This window comes from Gekko japonicus, unplaced genomic scaffold (assembly GCF_001447785.1).
Source record: "Gekko japonicus isolate JY-2015 unplaced genomic scaffold, Gekko_japonicus_V1.1 scaffold287, whole genome shotgun sequence".
Classification (NCBI taxonomy): Eukaryota; Metazoa; Chordata; class Lepidosauria; order Squamata; family Gekkonidae; genus Gekko; species Gekko japonicus.
In genome coordinates, this window is record NW_015167065.1 from 155,664 (window position 1) to 176,146 (window position 20,483).

At 44.0% G+C, this 20,483-nt stretch overlaps 1 protein-coding gene across 1 annotated transcript in view; it reads right to left on the reverse strand.

Moving 5' to 3' along the window:
* DPY19L3 (dpy-19 like 3 (C. elegans)) overlaps positions 1-20,483 on the reverse strand; it is a 45,247-nt gene that overhangs the window by 8,496 nt on the left and 16,268 nt on the right. The window contains exons 7-15 of the mRNA XM_015412660.1: positions 20,224-20,358; positions 19,466-19,597; positions 17,635-17,736; positions 16,803-16,876; positions 16,011-16,169; positions 12,459-12,581; positions 11,135-11,246; positions 10,542-10,598; positions 2,389-2,471 (exon numbers count right to left, since the gene is read on the reverse strand). Of these exons, the coding sequence (XP_015268146.1) occupies positions 2,389-2,471; positions 10,542-10,598; positions 11,135-11,246; positions 12,459-12,581; positions 16,011-16,169; positions 16,803-16,876; positions 17,635-17,736; positions 19,466-19,597; positions 20,224-20,358 (977 nt within the window). The remainder of the gene's footprint in view (positions 1-2,388; positions 2,472-10,541; positions 10,599-11,134; positions 11,247-12,458; positions 12,582-16,010; positions 16,170-16,802; positions 16,877-17,634; positions 17,737-19,465; positions 19,598-20,223; positions 20,359-20,483) is intronic.

Sequence of the window (20,483 nt, forward strand, 5' to 3'; positions counted from 1 at the left end):
CCTATTATGCTAATGAGTTCCTGCTGGGCTTTTTCTACAAAAAGAGCCCTGCATATTACAAAGAACACAAGCTAGGTTTGAGGTCCCCACCCTCTGTCCTGTGTTACAGTCACATGTAAGTGGTGGGTTCTTCTCAGTTTCCACATGAGCACTATACAATTGGGATAGAGCTTGTGGCATGTGTAGAGAAGGGGTTCAAGCCCTCCTCCAGTGCTATTTCCCCCCAACCAGCAACTATCCCGGGGAAGTGTTATTCGGCCTGCTTGGTAAACCTGTGTCTGTGCTTGTGGGTTGCCCCGGCAGACTGCACAGCACCCCCCCCCCCCATTTCAGGTCAGGAAAATGCAGTAGGGGAAGGGAGGTTGAAACCCTTTCACCATGGGTGCCACAGTCATGATCTGAATCAGGTACCAGGCACGAGGGAACTGAGGGAAACCTTCAACTCACATGTTACGTGGCACACTTAGCTTACAAAATCACATCTTGATTGAAACCCACTTGGAAACCTTTCTGGAGGTCATAAACTGTAAACTATGCAGTAAACCCAGGAGGAGAGGAGAAGTTCAGCTGAACTTTTAATAGCGGGATGAAAAATGACTGCCTCACTTTTGACAACGGGAGTTTACGAGGCAAAAAAAAAAAAGTATCAGTCCGTTTTTGGGTGCGAGGCATAAATTGGCTGTCGGCCACTATTAATGCAGAAGTAATTAACTTGTCCTGACACAAATAATGTTCTCCCTCTCCCTCCCCCCCAACACGATAAATTCCAAACAACATGCCCCCCCCCTAAAAAGTAGCTGTCAGGACTTAGAAAGGAAAAGAGGATAAGCAGGAGTTTAGTATTCTCTGCTCTGAAACGGTGTGAAAAATTACTCTCATTGCAACCAGTCAAATCCAGTTTGTGGCTGAAACCAAAGCCCCATGTATATTTTATGTATAAATCTCTATATAAAACACTGCTTTATTGCACCCTGGAGACCCAAGGCTATTAAACATTTAGAATCTCTTAATACAGAAGTGGTACTAAAGACCCCTGGCTGGTGAACATTCGTCATGAGAAGGTGTCAATATGGGAGCAACCGGGATGGAGAGGACTTCCTTCTGCTCTCAGAAGGCTGCTGGAGATTTACGGGACCTATTTACTCATGAATAATTACATTGTCCCATAACCTTACAACAGAAGGCAATGCAGTGGTATAAAAGCCAAGCATATTCTTGTGGATGTGAAAGGGTCTTCCCCCCAAAAAAACAACATCATCAACCCATTTAAAAACAAGGGCCCCAGGGATGGCCAAAACTGGAACAATGAATTGTGGCCTCAGAACACTTCCTGTGCCGTGTTGTGTGCCACTTTTGATCTGCCGGACACCCTTTCTGCACAAAACGAGAGGATTTCGAAGGCCCTTGCATCACTCTTATTTCGGAAAATAAGGAGAGGCTTTTTGTGGTATCCTCCCATTTGGTGCCAAGTGGGGGGGGGGGTTGAAAGGCACCCCATGACTTTGCAGCTCTGTTCATGGGCTGTGAAAGTCACACCCGTTCTGGTGTTCCTTGGAGAGAAGGCTCTAAGCCGGTTAAGGGAGTGTGGTCATTTGTTGAGGCTCCTTCCACTCTGCTGTTGAGCAGTAAGGATAGGCAAATAAAGTCAGGGCAAATTTCCTGTAAGCCGCTGGAAAAGCATTGGCTCCCTTTCTGTGTTGCACTCTGGAGGTATAATTGCCCACTCTCCTTTTGTTTGCACGGGAAGAGAGGAAACATTGCCTGGCAGTCCACAAAACCAGGCTTGATGCTCCTTCTCTTTACGCTGCTATACAGACCATCTGATTGGCTATGCAGTCGTGTGACATCATCTTGCTCACTACATGATCCCTCATTGATTAGGACCATGCAGTGAGGGAGATAAAAATGGAGCCAGCAGTGAAGCTGAGAAGGGAAACACCGTAGACATTCCTAGACACAAAATAAGCAAAAAACATCTTATATATCCCCGCCCCCACCCAGTTCCCAGTTTTCATAGATGACAGTCTGGCTTTGACCTAGTGCCTACCATGTTAATTGTCTGGAGGGGGGCTAGACCCATTCCAGCCAAGCTGCTTGGGCCCCAATGGCACCATCAGAAGGGGTGGTCACTTCTCAAGCCGTTCAGCTTGGACAGCCTAGGCCTTTATAGTGATAACATTGGCTAGTCTGGACAGAAATGACCAGATGCCGTAAGAACGTTCGTATACAGGGATTCCAAAAGGGACACGAGGAAAGAACCAAAGGCTCTACGCATTACCCATTTTCTAGACTGTCAATGTAGGTCATCGATAGAGCACCATCACTAAGAACACAGAGCTTCTCTAAACAGCATCTAAGTTGAATAAAGAAGAAAAAAAATCCCCTTACTTAATCCAGTTCATCAGCTCCACTGTGTCCGGGTCGTAGAATTCTCTCAGCTCTGACAGCTCAGCCATCATTCTTGGCCAGAACTAGAAGGCAGAAAACAGAATGAATAGGCCACATGTCAGATGCTGGGAGAGAGCTCAGTTATGCTCTCCCACCCACCCCCCAGCCCCTTTAAAGCAATGGCAGGAAAACTATTGGCGTGCCTCAGATCTGAAGTGTTATCTTGTTTGTTCAGCTCAGCACAGGCTGCCTGGTGTTTTAGAACACTGCGGACAAAGATCAGTATAGGCTAGTGTGGCTCCAAAGACAAACTGGGAGACTGCACCCAGATATTTCATAGTTACACTAAAGTGAAAAATGCAAAAGTCAGAGGTCCAGCGCAAGTGCTGCTTTACATATTGCATCAGAAAACAAACCTTGGCAGTCATCAGACGCTTGAAGGAACTCCTCCATGTGAGGAACTGACAGAGAACCAACAATCCGAGGGCCAAACCAGACATTCAATACAAATGCATGTCTTTGACCCCCAACAGCAGCATTGCATATATAAAAAGAAGAGAAAGATCTGCAGCAGAGAAGCAGAGGGGGTACTGTTTCAACCCTTGTGTACCTGCCACTGTTAGTTTTCCAAATGGCCAGAGCAAGCGGCATTTCTCCCTGTTGGGGTCCCAGCCATGTGTTGTTGGCAAGACACACACAAGTGCTTAGAATTCCAAGAGGGAAGACGGGCAGAGGGTGCAAAATCAGGAGTGGAAAAATGACTTGTGAAGAAAGGACTCGACAGTTCCCCATCCCTTCCACTTCTCCACTCCCAATACACTTCTTCCAAAGCTGCTTTTTCACAAGGAAAACAGTTATCAGGATTTAAAAACATGCATGGACAAGAAGGATCCTGCCAAATGGGAAGGCAGGACCGGCCACTGCAACACCTGGAGACTATATTGGTCCTGAAGGTTTCTAAGGTTTGGTGGGGAAAAATTATTTCTAGGTTGAGCTAAGAAGAAGGAGGAGGAGGAGATTGGATTTATACCCTGCCCTTCACTTGGAGTCTCAGAGCGGCTTACAATCCCTTTCCCTTCCCCTCACCAAAACAGACACCCTGTGAGGTAGGTGGGGCTGAGAGAGCTCTCTTGAGAACTGCTCTTTCAAGAACAGCTCTGAGAGGACTTGTGACTGACCCAAGGTCATCCAGCAGCAGCAAGGGGAGATGTGGGGAATCAAACCCGGTTCTCCCAGATTAGAGACCACCACACCAAACAGGAAGGGGCAAGGCTTAGGCCAGGGAGATGGGTCAAATAATGTTTATGACCTCCTTCACCAGGTTAGATCTGCTCAGTGAATACAGGGAAGAGAGCAAATGCTATACACCCCCTCTCTGCCTGAGCTTCAAGCTCCTGGGAGCAGGGAACACTTCTCTTTGGGGTTCTTATACCCTACACCTGCTGGTCTATCAATTATATCCAGAACTTTCCGATCAGACTCCCAAACTGAGCATGCTCTGTACTGCTCCTAGTTTCTCCTGCTTTATTGGTGGCCAGTCCAAAGAGAGCTAGCTGAGTCCTCCATGCCATTACTGAAGGCCTCGTGCATAGCTGCCCCTTAGGTGTTCAGGTGAAGGCTACAGCCAAGCCTGCATTTTATACACAAACAGGAAGCAAAAGCTATGTGGCCTTAGTACAGGCAACTGACACAGGCAAGGCCAAAGCTGTCTTGTAGATTTCATGGCCTATTAGAGAGCTGCGCCAAAGCAGGGTAGTGAACCAGCCCCGGCTGTAGCTGAGCAAATAAATCTTTTCACACGGAGAGGTATCTGGACTTGCAGTAACCACACGCCTCCAAAGCAGCTTTCATTAGCTCGTTCGGGATTTAGGTTATAATCCCAAATATACCGCTGGCTTTGGTGAGGGCAACTAATACATATTTAGCTTCATAAAACGTTAACCACTCCAGACTGTGCAAAATAATTCCTGACGATTAGATGCAAACGGTGGCTAGGGGGAAAAGTTCAGGGTGGAACTGGATGTGGGGAGAACAAACAAAACACTGCAGGGCTCCTTGCGCAGAGACGGATTCCCATTCCTTGAATGGCCGCCTGGATCTCCCCCTGCATACATAGGCAGGTGGTGCGGAGGAGACCCCGCACCCATTAGTTCAGTGTGCATGGTTAAAGAGCTCAATTTGAGTCCAGTAGCACCTTAGAGACGGACAAGATTTTGGAGGTACGGGCTTCCGAGAGTCAGAGCTCCTCTCAGTCCAGTCCAGAGAGCCAGTTTGGTGTAGTGGTTAAGTGCGCGGACTCTAATCTGGGAGAACCGGGTTTGATTCCCCACTCCTCCACTTGCACCTGCTGATGTGACATTGGGTCAGTCACAAGCTCTGGCACAGCTGTCCTTGAAAAAGAGCAGTTTGTGTCAGAGTTCTCTCAGCCCCACCCACCTCACAAGGTGTCTGTTGTGGGGAGGGGGAAGGAAAGGAGTTTGTAAGCCCCTCTGAGACTCCAAGTGAAGGGTGGGGTATAAATCCAATCTCTTCTTCTCTTCTTCTTCTTCTTGTAAATAGCCCAGAGCCCTGTGTACTCAGGGATGGGACGATTCAGAAATGGAAGAAGGAAGGAAGGAAGGAAGGAAGGAAGGAAGGAAGGAAGGAAGGAAGGAAGGAAGTGGGACAGAAATCGATGCGGTTGGGGAAGCCACACTGGAGGGGAGTGGGCGGTCCTTTGGTGGGAATGGTTCCTGGAGCGCAGCTGAAAGAGAAGCCTCTCCTATGGTATAAATCCAATCTCTTCTTCTTCTTCTTCATCGGGTATTTGACAAAGAGGGCTTTGATTCTCACAAGCTCGTGCTCCCCAAAAACCTCGTTGGTCTCTCGAGGGCTACTGCCCTGACCTGGTTGGCCCAGGCTAGCCTGATCTTGGGAGCTACGCGGGGTTGGCCCTTGTTAGCACCTGGATGGGAGACCACGGAGGAAATCCAGGATCGTCCCGCAGAGCAAATCATCGTCCCGCAACAGCAAATCATCGCTGAACATCTCTCGCTTTGAAAACCAGGGGTGTCGAGCTCACTGGAAATGTGTTATTTAAAGTTTAAGACATCTTTAATTGTGCTTGTCTGTGTCCTTTAGAAAGTTTATATCCCCGCTACCTGGCGTTACCTTTTATGACACACATGGCCCGGCCCAACAAGGTCTCATTTATGTCAGATCCGGCCCTCATAACAAATGAGTTCGACACCCCAGCGGCGTGACCATAAGTTGGCTGTGACTTGATGGCACTTCCCACCACCAAAGTGCAACTGGACTCGAACCTACTATCGCGAAACCAACATGGCTGCCCTCCTGAACTATGTTCCCTCTAAACTGTGGAGTCCTGAAAGCAAAAATTCTACTTTGTGAGCTACCGGCATTAAAGCTGTGAGCACGTGATTTGGCTACTGCATAAATTAGTTTGCTCTGGAGCCATCCTCCCTCAGCTAAGACAAAAAAAATGTGTGAGCCGGAGGCTAAAAAACTGTGAGCTAGCTCACACTAACTCAGCTCAGGGGGAACGTTGCTCCTGAAATATCTCCACTGTTAAAGAGGCGACTGTGAACCCATTTGCTGGGGAGTGGGGGTGGGGAGGAGCAGCTGAATTACGGAATGAACTTCTTGGGATCTCCCCCCAAGTGAGATTGTGGTTGCCACAACTGGCATCACCCGTCATCTTGTTCAGTGAGAAGTCTGGGAGGGCAAACGTCACAGATACTGGCTAGCACGAAGCTGCTGCACGACGCGGTCTCTGCACCAGAACTGTTGTTTTTAATATTTATGCACAGTTTGCCAATCATTCCCTATTGAGCAAAAGCTAGAAGTAAACACCGTGAGTAGCATTTTTTAAAAACACTGTGAAATAAAGCACTGAATTGACCTTGTTTCTGCTCTCAGACTGGGTCATTAGTTAGGCTGCAAGAAGAAGGTATGTGCGACGAATATTTAAAAAGAAGAAATATTTAAATGAGAGAACAGTGGATGCAAGACGCTAGTTACATGAATACATAACTAAGATGTTAGTTAAGGAATTAGTTATATGAGTATTATTTCAGGTGGGCCGCCGTGTTGGTCTGCAACAGAAGAGCAAGATTCCAGTCCAGTAGCACTTTAAAGACCAACCAGATTTCCAAGGTATACACTCTCAAAAGTCAAATGAATTTTATTGTTCATTTGCAAAACACAATAGCTGTTAAGAACATAAGAGAAGCCAATGTTGGATCAGGCCAATGGCCCATCTAGTCCAACACTCTGTCACACAGTGGCCAAAAATACTACGTGCCACCAGGTGGTCCATCAGTGGGGCCAGGACCCACTGTTGCCCCCACCCCAAGCACCACAAATACAGTGCATCACTTGCCCCAGCCTGTGAGTTCCTATCTATACCTTGTGGCTAATAGCCACTGATGGACTTCTGCTCCATATGTTTATCCAATTCCCTCTTGAAGTCGTCCATGCTTGTAGCCACCACCACCTTCTGTGGCAGTGAATTCCATGTGTTAAATCACTCTTTGGGTGAAGAAGTACTTCCTTTTATCTGTTCTAACCTGACTGCTCAGCAATTTCATGGAGTGCCCACGAGTTCTTGTATTGTGAGAAAGGGAGAAAAGTACCTCTTTCTCGACCTGCTCTATCCCATGCATAAGCTTATAAACCTTGATCATGTCACCCCTCAGCCGTCGTTTCTCCAAGCTAAAGAGCCCCAAGCACTTAAACCTTTCTTCATAGGGAAAGTGTTCCAACCCTTTTATCATTCGCGTTGCCCTTTTCTGCACTTTTTCCAAAGCTATAATATCCTTTTTGAGGTGTGGGGACCAGAACTGTACACAGTACTCCAAATGAGGATGTACCATTGATTTATACAGGGGCATTATGATACTGGCGGATTTGTTTTCAATTCCCTTCCTAATAATCCCCAGCATAGCATTGGCCTTCTTTATTGCAGTCACACACTGTCTTGACATTTTCAGTGAGTTATCTACTACGACTCCAAGATCTCTCTCTTGGTCAGTCTCTGCCAGTTCGGACCCCATCAACGTGTATTTATAGTTAGGATTTTTGGCTCCAATGTGCATCACTTTGCACTTGGCCACACTGAACCCCATTTGCCACGTTGACGCCCACTCGCCCATCCTTGACAGATCCCTTTGGAGTTCTTCTTCATTTATGATGCAGGTAAGCAGTCTGTGATATGGGATTTCATATTGACAACGGTGGCAATACCATCAGGATTCGGGATCGCCCTGGGAAGCTCAGCCATACATTGTGCGGCATTAACAACGTGGGATTGGAACGACCTACTAGACAGTGGTACCCCAATGGGGCTGACTAGAAGATGCTACCATAACACTCAAGACCATCTTGTCTACTGAAAGCACTTTATTATTGTTATTACTGTTATTATTGTTACTATTATCATTTTACTGTTTTACTGGGTTTTATGCATAGGCTCTTGCCCCCTTGTAAGCCTCCCTGAGCCCGCTTGCGGGCAGGGCGGGATAAAAATGCCTAAATAAATAAATAAATATTTACAGTAAAGTAAAAAAATTCAAAAGTTAAGACATCCAGCACACAGGGATGCACATGCACTTCCTTTTTAACCTTTTTAAAAAGTAGGTTTTAAAGGGACCAAGTGTCTGCTCATATAGGATCATGCAATAAGAATTCTTCCCCAGGCACAAAGGAAATACAGCTTCTGCTCAGAGAGTGATTTGATTTATTAAATTTCTACCCCGCCCTTCCGGTTGGCTGTGAATGAAGACATTTTTACAGCCGTTTGCCGGTTTACACTGCCATTGTTACAGATCCGTGCTCTTGGATGAAGATTTTATTTTATTATATAATTTATAGTCTGCCTTTCTCACTTGGACTCAAGGCGGATTACAAAGAGGGAGACAATAAAACTGACAGGATGGGATATTCAATAAACAACACAATAGGATTAGAGAGAAGAAGAAGAGGAAGATATTGGATTTACACCCCGCCCTTCACTACCCAAGGGAGTCTCAGAGCGGCTTACAAACTCCTTTCCCTTCCCCTCCTCACCACAGACACCCTGTGAGGTAGGTGGGGCTGAGAGAGCTCTTGACACAAACTGCTCTTTTTCAAGGACAGCTGTGCCAGAGCTTGTGACTGACCCAATGTCACATCAGCAGGTGCAAGTGGAGGAGTGGGGAATCAAACCCAGTTCTCCCAGATTAGAGTCCGCGCACTTAACCACTACACCAAACTGGTCATAGGACCAATCAGAAGTCTAAAAACATAACCGAAGCAAAGCATAAGTATTAACATGACACATTAAATGATGCAAAAATTTCATAGTAGGATCCTAGTTTCAGCTAGCTATATGCAGTAACATAGACTGCAGTCCCCAATAATTGATCACTTAGTGCAGTGTGACTCTGCTGCCTGCACAGAAAAGCCCTCTTGAATGATCAGTTTTGCATAGTTTGCAGAAAGCCAGGAGAGCGGGAACCTTCCTGACCTCCTCAGGCAGGCCCTTCCATAAGGCGTGAGTCACAGTGGAGAAGGCACGCATACAGGCAGCAGTGCTCCCTCTAAGCTGAGTTAGTGTGAGCTAGCTCACAGTTTTTTAGCCTCCAGCTCACACATTTTTGTCTTAGCTCAGGAAGGAGGGCTCCAGGGCAAACTAATTTATGCAGTAGCCAAATAGCTCGCTCACAACTTTAATGCCAGAAGCTCACAAAGTAGAATTTTTGCTCACAAGACTCCATAGGTTAGAGGGAACATTGACAGGCAGTCATCCATTTTGCCCATTTGCAGGTCATGTGAGTTTTCTGACGCAGGGATAGTTGGGTCAGCGTCAATAAATGTCAACAAAAATGTCAGAAAGCCGATGTGAAGTTCTGTGTCATCCAGATGAACCAAACGTCTGATCTTACCAGCCTCCCGATCCAATTCAGCTCTTGGGCTTGAGTAGCCCCTCCTAACGGCTTACCCCCCCCCCCCATATTCCTCTTTCCCCCCTGTAAGAAGCCCTGGAGGAGATTTTATTCCAATTTGTTTGAAGAAGTGTGCTTTGCATACCAAAGCCTTACACTTTGAATAAAGCGTCGTTGGTCTTAAGGGTGCCCCTGGACTCAAACGTTGTTCTGCCGCTTCGGACCAACATGGCTGCCCCACCTGAACCTAATCTCAGTGTTATGTAACATTAAGACGTTTCTCTATGTATTCATGCATATGGATACATCACGGGTGTGGGCATAGGCAGTCCCCCTGATACTGAGTCAGGCCCCCGTCCGTCAAGGCCAGTCTTGCCTGCTCTCGTTGGCAGCCGCCCTCCGGGGTCTCAGGAAGAGGCTTTGCACGTTCCCTACTACCTGAGCCTTTTAACACTAACCCCATTGCAGTGTTTATTGAATGTCCCACCCAGCGACTGTACTGATTCACTCTGTGTAATCTGCCTTGAGTCCAAGTGAGAAAGTGGGGCTATGTAAAGGTAAAAGTTCCCTTGCTCGAAAGCCAGTCGAGTCCGACTCTAGGGTTGCGATGCTCATCTCTGTTTCAAAGCCGAAGAGCCAGCGCTGTCCGAAGACGTTTCCGTGGTCAGGTGGCCGGCATGACTAAACACCAAGGCGCACGGAACGCTCTTACCTTCCCACTGAAGTGGTACCTATTTATCTACTTGCAATTTCTTGCTTTCGAACTGCTAGGTTGGCAGGAGCTGGAACCAGAGACGGGAGCTCACTCCGTCATGCGGCACACTCGGGTCTCGAACTGCTGAACTACCGACCTTCCACAGCCTGCAGTTCAGTGTCTTAACCACTTGAGCCACTGCAGCTCCTAGGACTATATAAATAGCATAAATAAAATAAATAAGTGGAGAGCCAACCTGGGACCTTTTGCAGGCCAGCAAATGCTCTGCCACTGAACCACAGCCCCTCTCTGTGTAGAGAGGTCTGCGTTCACCATGTGAACACAAACTTACTATTAATTTGCCTCAGCCCTCTCACCCCCCTCCCCCATGACTGTAACCCCATTCACAAGACTGCATATAGAAATTGAGTACTGAAAATTGGCCCTTGGTTGTTTGGAAGTTTACGTTTTTCTTTACAAACACAACACATTTTTGTTGACAGAAGGGAGGGGGAAAACCTAAGAAAAATCCCTACCTTGTAACAAAGACAGAGTAATATGAGCACAGGTGTTAAGTACCTCATCACAGACACCTAAGCAGAAAAGAAAAAAATACCGTCGCTGAAACATAAAAGCCATTTTGAACAAATTAAGGATGACCATCTTCTGAAAACAGAAACAGGGATCTGCTTCACAAATCACATTTTGAGGTCAGAGAGTAATTTTACTCGACATTAGTAATTGCCTTCTTTGAAACTCATTCTATTAAGAATGTTTCACCAAGAATTCATGCATTAATCTAGCATTGGTGAACTGCAAAATATGCTTTTGTGCTACGTAAGTGAAAAATTACTGGTTCCTATCATTTTTCATGGAACACATAATTCTGCCTGTCATAGCTTCTGCAACATCACCATCTAGTGGAGTTAAATGGCATTCCTTTAAAAAGTAGAACATTTTGACTGCGGCCGCAACACTTAAGTTATTACACTAAAAAAATACACATGATTTCAGCCTTGAAGTTCTCATGGAGTGTTATTCTTTCAGCGCTTTACATGTTTGTTTTAAGCGTGTGTTCATTCACAACATATTAATATTCATAAAGGGATGAAAACCGAACAGTGCTAACCCTTTGTGGTGTGTAAAGGCGAACACATTTCAGGATCAGTCCCCACATGTCACTGTTACACAAACCAGAGGCTGCAAATACACATAGATGGGAAGTCCAAATGTATTTCATCCTGCAATATCGAAAGAGATGTTTTAGTGAAAAACACAGAAGTAAGCTTAAGAAAATATTTGTCATTGCAAACTGAAAATAACTTTTTTTTAATCTCAGGATATTCAGTTATTTTAAAACAGCCGGAAAAAAAGGGGGGGGGGGGGGGAGCCAAACATGGCAGTCTGTTTTGGAAGAGCTGACAGTGAAATCTGTCTACTTTCATTCTAGTTTGGGGTGCTGATTTTGTCTCAAGATGATTGTCGGGAGGGAACTGTTGGATATGGATCATTCAGCAAGAATACACACAAATTCAACAGGAATACACACAAGTTCTAAATAGCTTGTCTTCTGCCGTATGAACCTGCACTGCCCATTCTTAGGAGGTTAGGCTGCTCATTCCCACAAGAGCTTGCTTGTCAATTAAAGTCTTCGGGGGGGGGGGTCTTCTTCAGATGAATCTGCCTTCAGATGCCAACACAGGTCCTGAATAAGGAACTCCCTCTCCATGTAGATTTGCCCGGTGCCTATGTTAGCATATATCTGGTTACGGGTAAAGTCCATCCAGAGCTTGTAATGACATAACTGCTTTTTTCTGATATTATGACTTAATTATTTTTATTACTAGTTCTACTGTATTTTTATACATTGGATATCGCATTGTTCGGAGAGTTTTTCAAGGATAGGTGCAAGGTACCCATTTCCTGAAAAATCTATGAAGCAAACGAATAAATAGACATCTGTCAACCAGGAAACAGGGCCTATGTAGCGGTGGTGCCCCAAGTTGTAAATACCCTCCCCTATTCTTCCATCCTTTAGGTGCCATGACTGATTTTTGCAAGCACTCGGTGGATTATTGTTTCTCCTTATTGTTCCATTGTTGCTACAACTATTTCTCTAACACTGAAGAGTGTGTTATTTATTTATTTATTTATTACTTCAATTTGATATACCGCCCTAACCCCTGTGGGGGTCTCTGGGCGGTTTACATGTGGGGTGCTAGTCACATTATTGGGCATATAAAGATTGTTTTTATTTGGAGTTAATTGTTAATGGTTTTATTTTCTTTTTGTAAGTTGCCTTGAAGGCTTAATAGGAAAGTGTGGCACAATTCCCCCCCCCCACAAATAAACAAATGGGTAACAGAATACATTATAGCCTATTTTTATGTTCTATTTTATATTCGACAATGAATGTTCTGAACTTTGAATGAGATATGCCACACCAACAGTACCTCATTGTGCTTAAAGCCAGGCACCCAAACAGAATGGTGTGAACTAAATTATAAGCAGCACCAGGTTTCAGCAGCATTGTACACTTCTGTAGTTTATCCATGGATTTGTTGTTAGCAGAACCACTGAATAAAGAGAGAAAAAGAGAGAGAGGCTAGTGCTACGTTACGCTCAGCAATAAGTTATTTTAAAACAGGACATTTGTATGCAGTTCATAGTAACCTCTTGGTTCCAGGGAAAATAAAACATTCTAAAGCAGTACTAATAGATTTTTCATTCTCTCTGAGTGCTTTAAATATTCCCCCGTGCAAGATTTTCCCTGTTCAAGCTGGACTGGCAAGGGCTGATACAAGAGCTAAATAAACATAAAAAACACACCATTTTATTTGAAAACCATAATGCAACAAATGATGATGAATAAGTGTATGACAAAAAAATAATAATCCTTACAGCTATTAACCGGATTTTCAGTTAGGAATACATCCCAGGTTTGGACAAAACTCTAGAGTCAGCCACCGCTAGGAAGTAGCACATGTTCTAATAAAGCTGACAAATTCTTCCAGGCAGAAGGCAGTTCTACACCGGACTCTTCTCCCACTCCCCTGACCCATTTGCCCAACCGCATTAGTGGAGGATCAGACAAGTTTTTCTCTGTCCAGACAAACGAGCCCCGTGAATCACAAATGCGTTGTCACAAGAGCAAGCGGTAATTTTACATGCCTCTGTAAAACCTCCAAAACTGGTCTAAACATCAGTGAGCAAAATCATGTGCTAGTAACGGATGCTTTCATTGGCCACGAATGAGAATTAGTCCTGCTGGGGGTGGGGGCGGTGGGGGGAGCAACTGACTACAAGCTTGGGGGGTTGGCAAAAAGCAGCTTCTAATGCCAACAGTGCTGTATCGCCTTATCTGAAGTATGTAAAGGCAATGATACTTTTGATCCATGGACCCGGATATGCCTGGTGAGGAAAGTGAAGAGGAAAAAATCACACATCCGTATCTTTGATGCTTTTCCTTTGCCTAATAACTCTGTCAATCTGCAAATGGACAAAATCAACAACTGCCCCTACAAGTGCCTTCTCCGTTGCGGCGGCCACCTTGAGAATGGTGAAAGGCACCTTGAGAGCCTTTGTCGCAAATTCGGAAGCTGCAGCCAGTGCAGAATGCTGCAGCCAGGCTGTTGATGGGTCTCACTAGACGGGACCATATCCTGCCTGCACTGAAAGCGCTGCACTGGCTGCCGATGGCGTACTGGATTCACTTCAAAGTGCTGGTTTTGACCTTTAAAGCCCTATATGGTCAGGGTCCGGCTTACCTTAGGGACCGCCACTCCCCGCATGTTCCCCCAAGGGCACTACGGTCGGGGAATCAAAATCTCCTGGACATTCCACGCCCCAGAAACATAAAATTTGCGGTTACCAGGGCTAGGGCATTCTCGGTGGCGGTTCCTACCTGGTGGAATGAGCTCCCAGAAGAGATCCGGGCCCTGCGGGACTTGGTGCAGTTCCACAGGGCCTGTAAAACAGAGCTCTTCCGCCAGGCTTTTGAGTAGGAGCCGCCACCGCTACCAACATTACGCCATCATCATTATGTCACCATCGTCACCATCATTCTATCTACGCCCCCCTCATTAGTCCCGCAAATTGACCATCTTCAGAGTGGGGACTATTGGGGGTGCGAGACGTGCCTGGCAGAGGTCAACGCTGTATGGACGTATATTGTTGCTGCTATATTTATTGTTATTACTGTTGCTTGCTGCTAATAATTTTAGAATCCTATCTTGAACTTTTATAGTGAAATAATTTTGGAGCACCGTAAAGTAAATTTTAGTGAATTGTATTTCTTGTATTTTATATTATTCTGTACTGTTTTAATGTTTTAACTTGGGCATTCGTGCCCCCTTGTGAGCTGCCATGAGCCTTCGGGGAGGGCAGGGTATAAATTCAAAGATAAATAAATAATAATTTAAAAAAACAAAAAATGGCCTGCCTGAGGAAGCCGGGAAGAGGCTCCCACGCTCTTGGCTTTCCACCAACTATGCAAAACTGAATGATTCAAGAGGGCTTTTCTGCACAGAGGCAACAGAGTGGCGCTGTACTAAATGATTCAGAAAAGTTATTCAGAAAAAATTATTAGGGACTGTGTTCTGTACTACTGTGTACAGCTTGCTGAAACTAGGATCCCACTATGGAATTCTGCATCATCTACAGTCCTAAGAACACTTTCCTGGGAGGGGAGTCCTACTGAATAAATCTGAGTAGGATTCTGAGTAGACCTAGGCTGATTCTGCATTGGCTTTTCCCTCCGTTTTTTTTAAACGAAACCCACGTTGGAACAGAAATCCCCTTCTGCATCGCGTGCCGCTGTCGCTTCCTTGGATCATCGGATTTCATGGTGCCCTCCAGACTGCATGCCGCTTTCGCTTCCTTTGATCATTGGGTTTTATGGTACCTTCTGCATAGATGTATGGCTGTTCAGGGGTGACTTTGCAGCCATTGCCCCTTGGTATCTGAATGTGGTTTTCAGCTGCACTTTCCCCTCCCAGTTGAGAAAATGTGGAGCGAATGCTAGATGCAGAAATCGCCCATTCTGAGGATGGTGGTGTTAATGTGTCACTTATGCTTTGCTTCAGTTCTGTTTTTAGGCTTCTGGGTGGTTCTATGACCCTAATCCTATTGCATCGTTTTACTGAATGTCCCATCCATCAATTGTATTGACTCACTCTGTGTAATCTGCCTTCATTCCAAGGCTGATGATGAATAATGTAAATAAATAAGTAAACCATGACCAAAGCTTACATCAGGTTAAATCCCAAACTCTGCTTCTCCCTGAGGAAGTCAACCCAAGACTGGGGGTGTTACCAGTGCAGAACACAGGCAAAGACTCCCATGTATAAATACTCATCTACACAAGAAAGTACCTTCCACACTGAAAACTTAAGCATCAAGGAGAAGAGGTCCAGCCTAGCTGTCTTCTTTGCATTTTAGTTTTCTATCTGCAGGAGCGGGCTTGTTTTTTTTTTGGGGGGGGGGCAGATTTAAATGCAGGGGCATTTAATCAAATTACCTCCCATATATAGGCAGGGCGTACAGCCCCAGTACTCAGAGAGAGCTAAGCTTTAGGATTTAAGGAGAATCTGTAGTCCAGAGCAATTCTCCTGAATTCAGTGATATGATGGTTTGAAGACTGCAAATTTACATCTAGATCACAAACATCTACACCAGCTATCTGAAATGCTGCCGCAACAATCTTGGGATGTGAGATGACATCAGCTAGTGTTGTCGAACTCATATCCTTCCATCCTAAATGCTTATTTGCTTTTAAAGCAGATCCTAGGATTCTATTACCAGGGGTATTTTTCATATTAAACACACAATTTTGATATATTGGATTTGGAAGACGGATTTCAGTACTTTTACATCCCAAGTTTCACATCTGTGGCACCCTCCTGATGGCAATGATAGAGTGCCATTGTTATGTTTTCATGTCTAGTCTTAGTAAACTGGAAGGAAAAGACCCTGGTAAAAGCCTAGAAGTTTTAAAATGCACATACCGGAGATTTTGAAAAGCAACAACAGCAGCTGCCATGGCCATGACAAAAAGCACAAACACGTAGGCATAAAAGACTAAAGTGTCCAAAAGTCTTGTGAAAGTATCAAAAGGCAACAGACCAAAAGCTTCTTCACACAAGTACAGGTTAGCGTCAAAATCTCTAAAAGAAAAAAAAAAGGGTAAAACTATGAAAGTCATGAAAAAGGATTAAAAGGCCTCACATAAAACTGCTCACATAAGGTTCCCCACAGGATTTTGGGATCTGCCCTGCTCCATCCTCTTTGGATTTCCAAGAGCATGGTCTTCAGCACTATGGCCTCAGAGCCCTAGAATGCTTTCTTTTCAAAAGAGTGTTTGTCTGCTTTCCTGGCCTTTGTTTGGCAACAACGTTGGACATCTTTGTTCTATCAGGGACTTGGAAATTGAGATTGTTTTCTTGTTACTTTCATAGTTTATTTTCACACCATTTTCATACTATTTTATCCTGTTTTACTATTTCACACTTTGACATTGTTTTAATTGGGTTTTTGTATTTTTATTAGTTTATAAATTCTGTTAATAAATATTGCATGCATCAAAATGCGAGATCAGGAATGACTGTTTGTAATTAACAGGTGTATGCCATTGCTGCCGTGCACTGAGAAACAACAGAAAAATAATTTCACCCCCTTTCCTCCATGCTAATGTAAATTGAGGGGGGTCAGGAATTTATATTACAGCACCATGCAGGTGTTTGGTTTTATGGACTGGGATTTTAGACTAACAAACAAACAAACAATAACTGACATCATACCTTGTTGCTCCAAATCCAAACTTTGCTTTTAGAAATTTGAAGATATGCTCATCTGATTCAAGATTAAGAATTTTCTGTGGAATGAGGAAATAAAAGTTATAACTTTCTCTTAGTTACCAAAATTAACAGACGATTGCTCTCCTACTGACATTCCAAAGCTATGATACTTCAAACATTATTTTACTCTTGTTTTACTTTTTGCTTTTCTTACAGTGTGGAACAGTTCATATTGTTCAAGCCTAGTGTCATTTTGCTACTCCAGTAAATAATACACACACACAAACACACACAAATACTGCAATCACATGGTATTCTCCTTATCAAAAGTAATTCCTAACTCAGCCTGTAATCTGATATTTGACTGGGCTGCTTAACAAAGTGCTCAGCTTTAGTAGGAATAAAACAGGAAACACTTCCTGATTGTGGCGACTGTTATGCGAATGTCTAAGTCTTCAGAAATACCAGTGGCCTGTATCCTACTACACCACTAAGCAAAATTTGAAGTCTTCTTCCTGCCTTACATTTGAGGAAGGCCCTTAGGTTGCAGCAACTTCTAACAGTTTAAGTGATACTGCTCAGTGTTTCTAGCCATACTGTAGACTGATTCCATTTACGATGCAATGCTCACCAGAGATACACCCATTTAAGTCAACAGGTTTAAAAGGAAGTAACTCTGCTTAGGAATGCACTGTCAAACACCAAATCGTGGCTAAGGAACTGTAACTTCAGTTTTGTGGGACTTTTGAGTAAACAAACTATAGATTGAGAGTTTGCGGGAAAATCTGTTAAGTGCATGGATGGAACAAAAACAGAAAAAAGCACATATACCCACCTTCATAAAATTATTTACAAGAAATGTCAAACATAGTACTAAGAGTACATGGAGGAAAAGCTTCCCAAGCCTGCTAAACAAGCCTCCTGTTTTCAGGTTATTCTGGAAAAAGTAAGCAATTAATATTTTAATGTTCAAAATATAACTAAAGATAAAACACATCACCTGCTATTACTAGTTTATCTAATTTTAATTTTAAAACACCCCGATTACTGTTGTACTAACACACTACTGATGGTTAAGGAGACATTCCAGACTCATGGTCCAATTTGCAAAAGATTAATAGCTTTGAACAGAGAAACCAATGAAGCTTAGAAAACCCAAACTCTCTTGCAGTAACTACCAATGGCCCGTGTACGAGAGGAAGGGGGAAAAACCCCACCATGGAAATGGAAGGCAAAAATATTGAAGCCTTCATGTATGTGAGAGCAGGAGCTCACATAGGGTGAGTCTAAACAAAATGGAGGAGACTTGGAAGGGCAATTAGGGACCCCACTGTAATAAGAGGCATACAGAATCCCCTATTAGGAGGTCAGGTTTCCAAATTCAGCATGATGTTCCTCTCACAGAGATGGGGGTGGGAGTGACTTGCCCTGTCTGGACCATGGTCCTTCCCAAACGAATGCAGATTGTAGTTCAGGTCTATGTGCTACTGCATCCTTGGTGTGTTAGACCTACAAACAGCACTGGCCGAGCTCTGTCTCTGCAAGCTACCAACAGTCCTTGCCTACCCTGGGTGCTCTCCAAGGTACTGAACTGAATGGTATCTTCAAGGGGTGTGTGTTCGGTATAAACCGAACCAAATAAATACCTGAAAAATACCTTATTGGGATTACTTGGGTATTAATTCACCTGAATGCAGATTAGACAATCTGATTCGGCTACAGATATAGCTGGCCCAAATAAAAGCTGATATTATTCGGCTTTTATTTGGGCCAGCTATATTGCTGAGTTGTGCCATGGTGGTGGCGCGGCTTGCAGAAGGCATTCCCTTCATTTGTGAAGGTGTGCTATCACTGTGGTGCGACTCCACAAGTGAAGGGAAGGCATTTTTAATTGCGCCGCCGCAGCAGCACACCTCCACAAGTGAAAGGAGAAGTCATTTAACTTCCTTTCACTTGTGGAGGCATGCTGCCACGGCAGCACAACTCTGCAAGTGAAGGGAAGGCATTCTTGAATGACTTCCCTTCACTCCCTGAGTCATGCTGCAGTGGCTGCACACCTCCATGAGGGGAGAAGGCATTTTTAAACGCTGAATAAATTCAGGTTTCCCGATTATTTACCTGAATTCTAATATCATACTGATATTGGGATTCAAGAATATTGGGAAATACTGATTTTTTGGGGGTCCAATGGACCCGAATCTGGAAAAAGCTGATTTTTTTTCATTCACACCCCTAATATTCTCCCAGGGTCAATTTTCATAATAATCTCTCCCAGGCTATATTGTTATTTCTGTTACAATTTACCTAGCACCTGATGGGTTGGATCCAGCAGTAATTTTCCACCATTGAAAGGGGGTGGGTAATTTCCACCAACTCTTGCTCCCTGCTGCAGATCCCCCTCCCCCCGTTTGCCTCATATGCCGTTCCTAGTCTCCCAAAAGCCTTTCATTAATGGAGAATTACCACTGTATCCAGCCTGATGTTTGACAGAGAGAAAAAGAGGGAGGTTTCAGAACTCACAACTTTCTAGGGAAAGGGAAGATAGTATTAAAGTAACATATTGCAAGTGAACATGTGCACATGAAGCTCAACTGGAAGCAACAAATTACAAACTGATCTAATTCATCCCGTCTATCTTCCACTTTTAAATTAAATAAATCTCATACCTGAAGTCTTCTTGCTAACAAGGTAGACATATTAAAGCTTATAAGCAATGATCCTGCTATCATGGTATTGAAGAACTGTAGGAAGCAGACAAGCAGTAAACTAGCCACTTGTATAATATAGATCCAGGTCACCTGCAAAAATAAGGACAATGAATCACGCATGTATGAGACTAAAACAAAAATTAATTATTTCTACAAAACATAGTCAAACTGTCATTTGAAAGTGAAGCACCTGACTACTTCATTCCGATCTCGCAAGTTGGCAAACTGGCCCAAAGCGAAAGAGAGGGCAGAGTGTCCAATTGAAGAATAAAGCTTACCTGTAGAAGTGTGTGTGAGTGAGTGAGTGAGTGAGTGAGAGAGAGAAAGAAGATGCATATACCATTATTATTAACAGCCCAAACGCAGAATTGTCTAGATGACCTTTTGGTCCACTACTGCTGTTCAGTGCAGTGGATTTTATGACACCTTGAAAACTCAAATGTTAGTATTTAATTAAAAATATGAAACAATAGGATATAGTATCTTAAAAAGATGTATATAACTAGTCAGCTTTGCATCTAGCCCTATATTATTTGACTATAATTCTTAGAAAGACAGTGGTTCTTTTATATTTCTTTGAAAACTTCAAATTATACCCAACAGTTAAGATGCAGCACACAATCAAGCATACTTAAATGCAACAGCTTTCTAGTATTCCAGTGAAAAGCAGGTGTATGCAACGATATCAAGAGTACCATATCCAGTTAAGAGCTCACCTTTCCCCTAGGAAGAAAGTCAAGAGAGTCAAGTGTGAACAAAACCAGCGCTTGGATCAACAGCATAAATTGATTAAACTGCCAAGCCAAACTGAAGAGAAAGGTTGAAATAAATACTGCCAGAAGCGTCAGTCTCTGTGGGGGAAAAAGAAACATTGGCTCAATGAGAGACAGGAGGGAAAAGCATGGCAGGACAAAAATGGCCAATCATTGCTTTCAGTTCTGCCTACGCAGAGTTACAACCTTCTAAGCCCAATGAC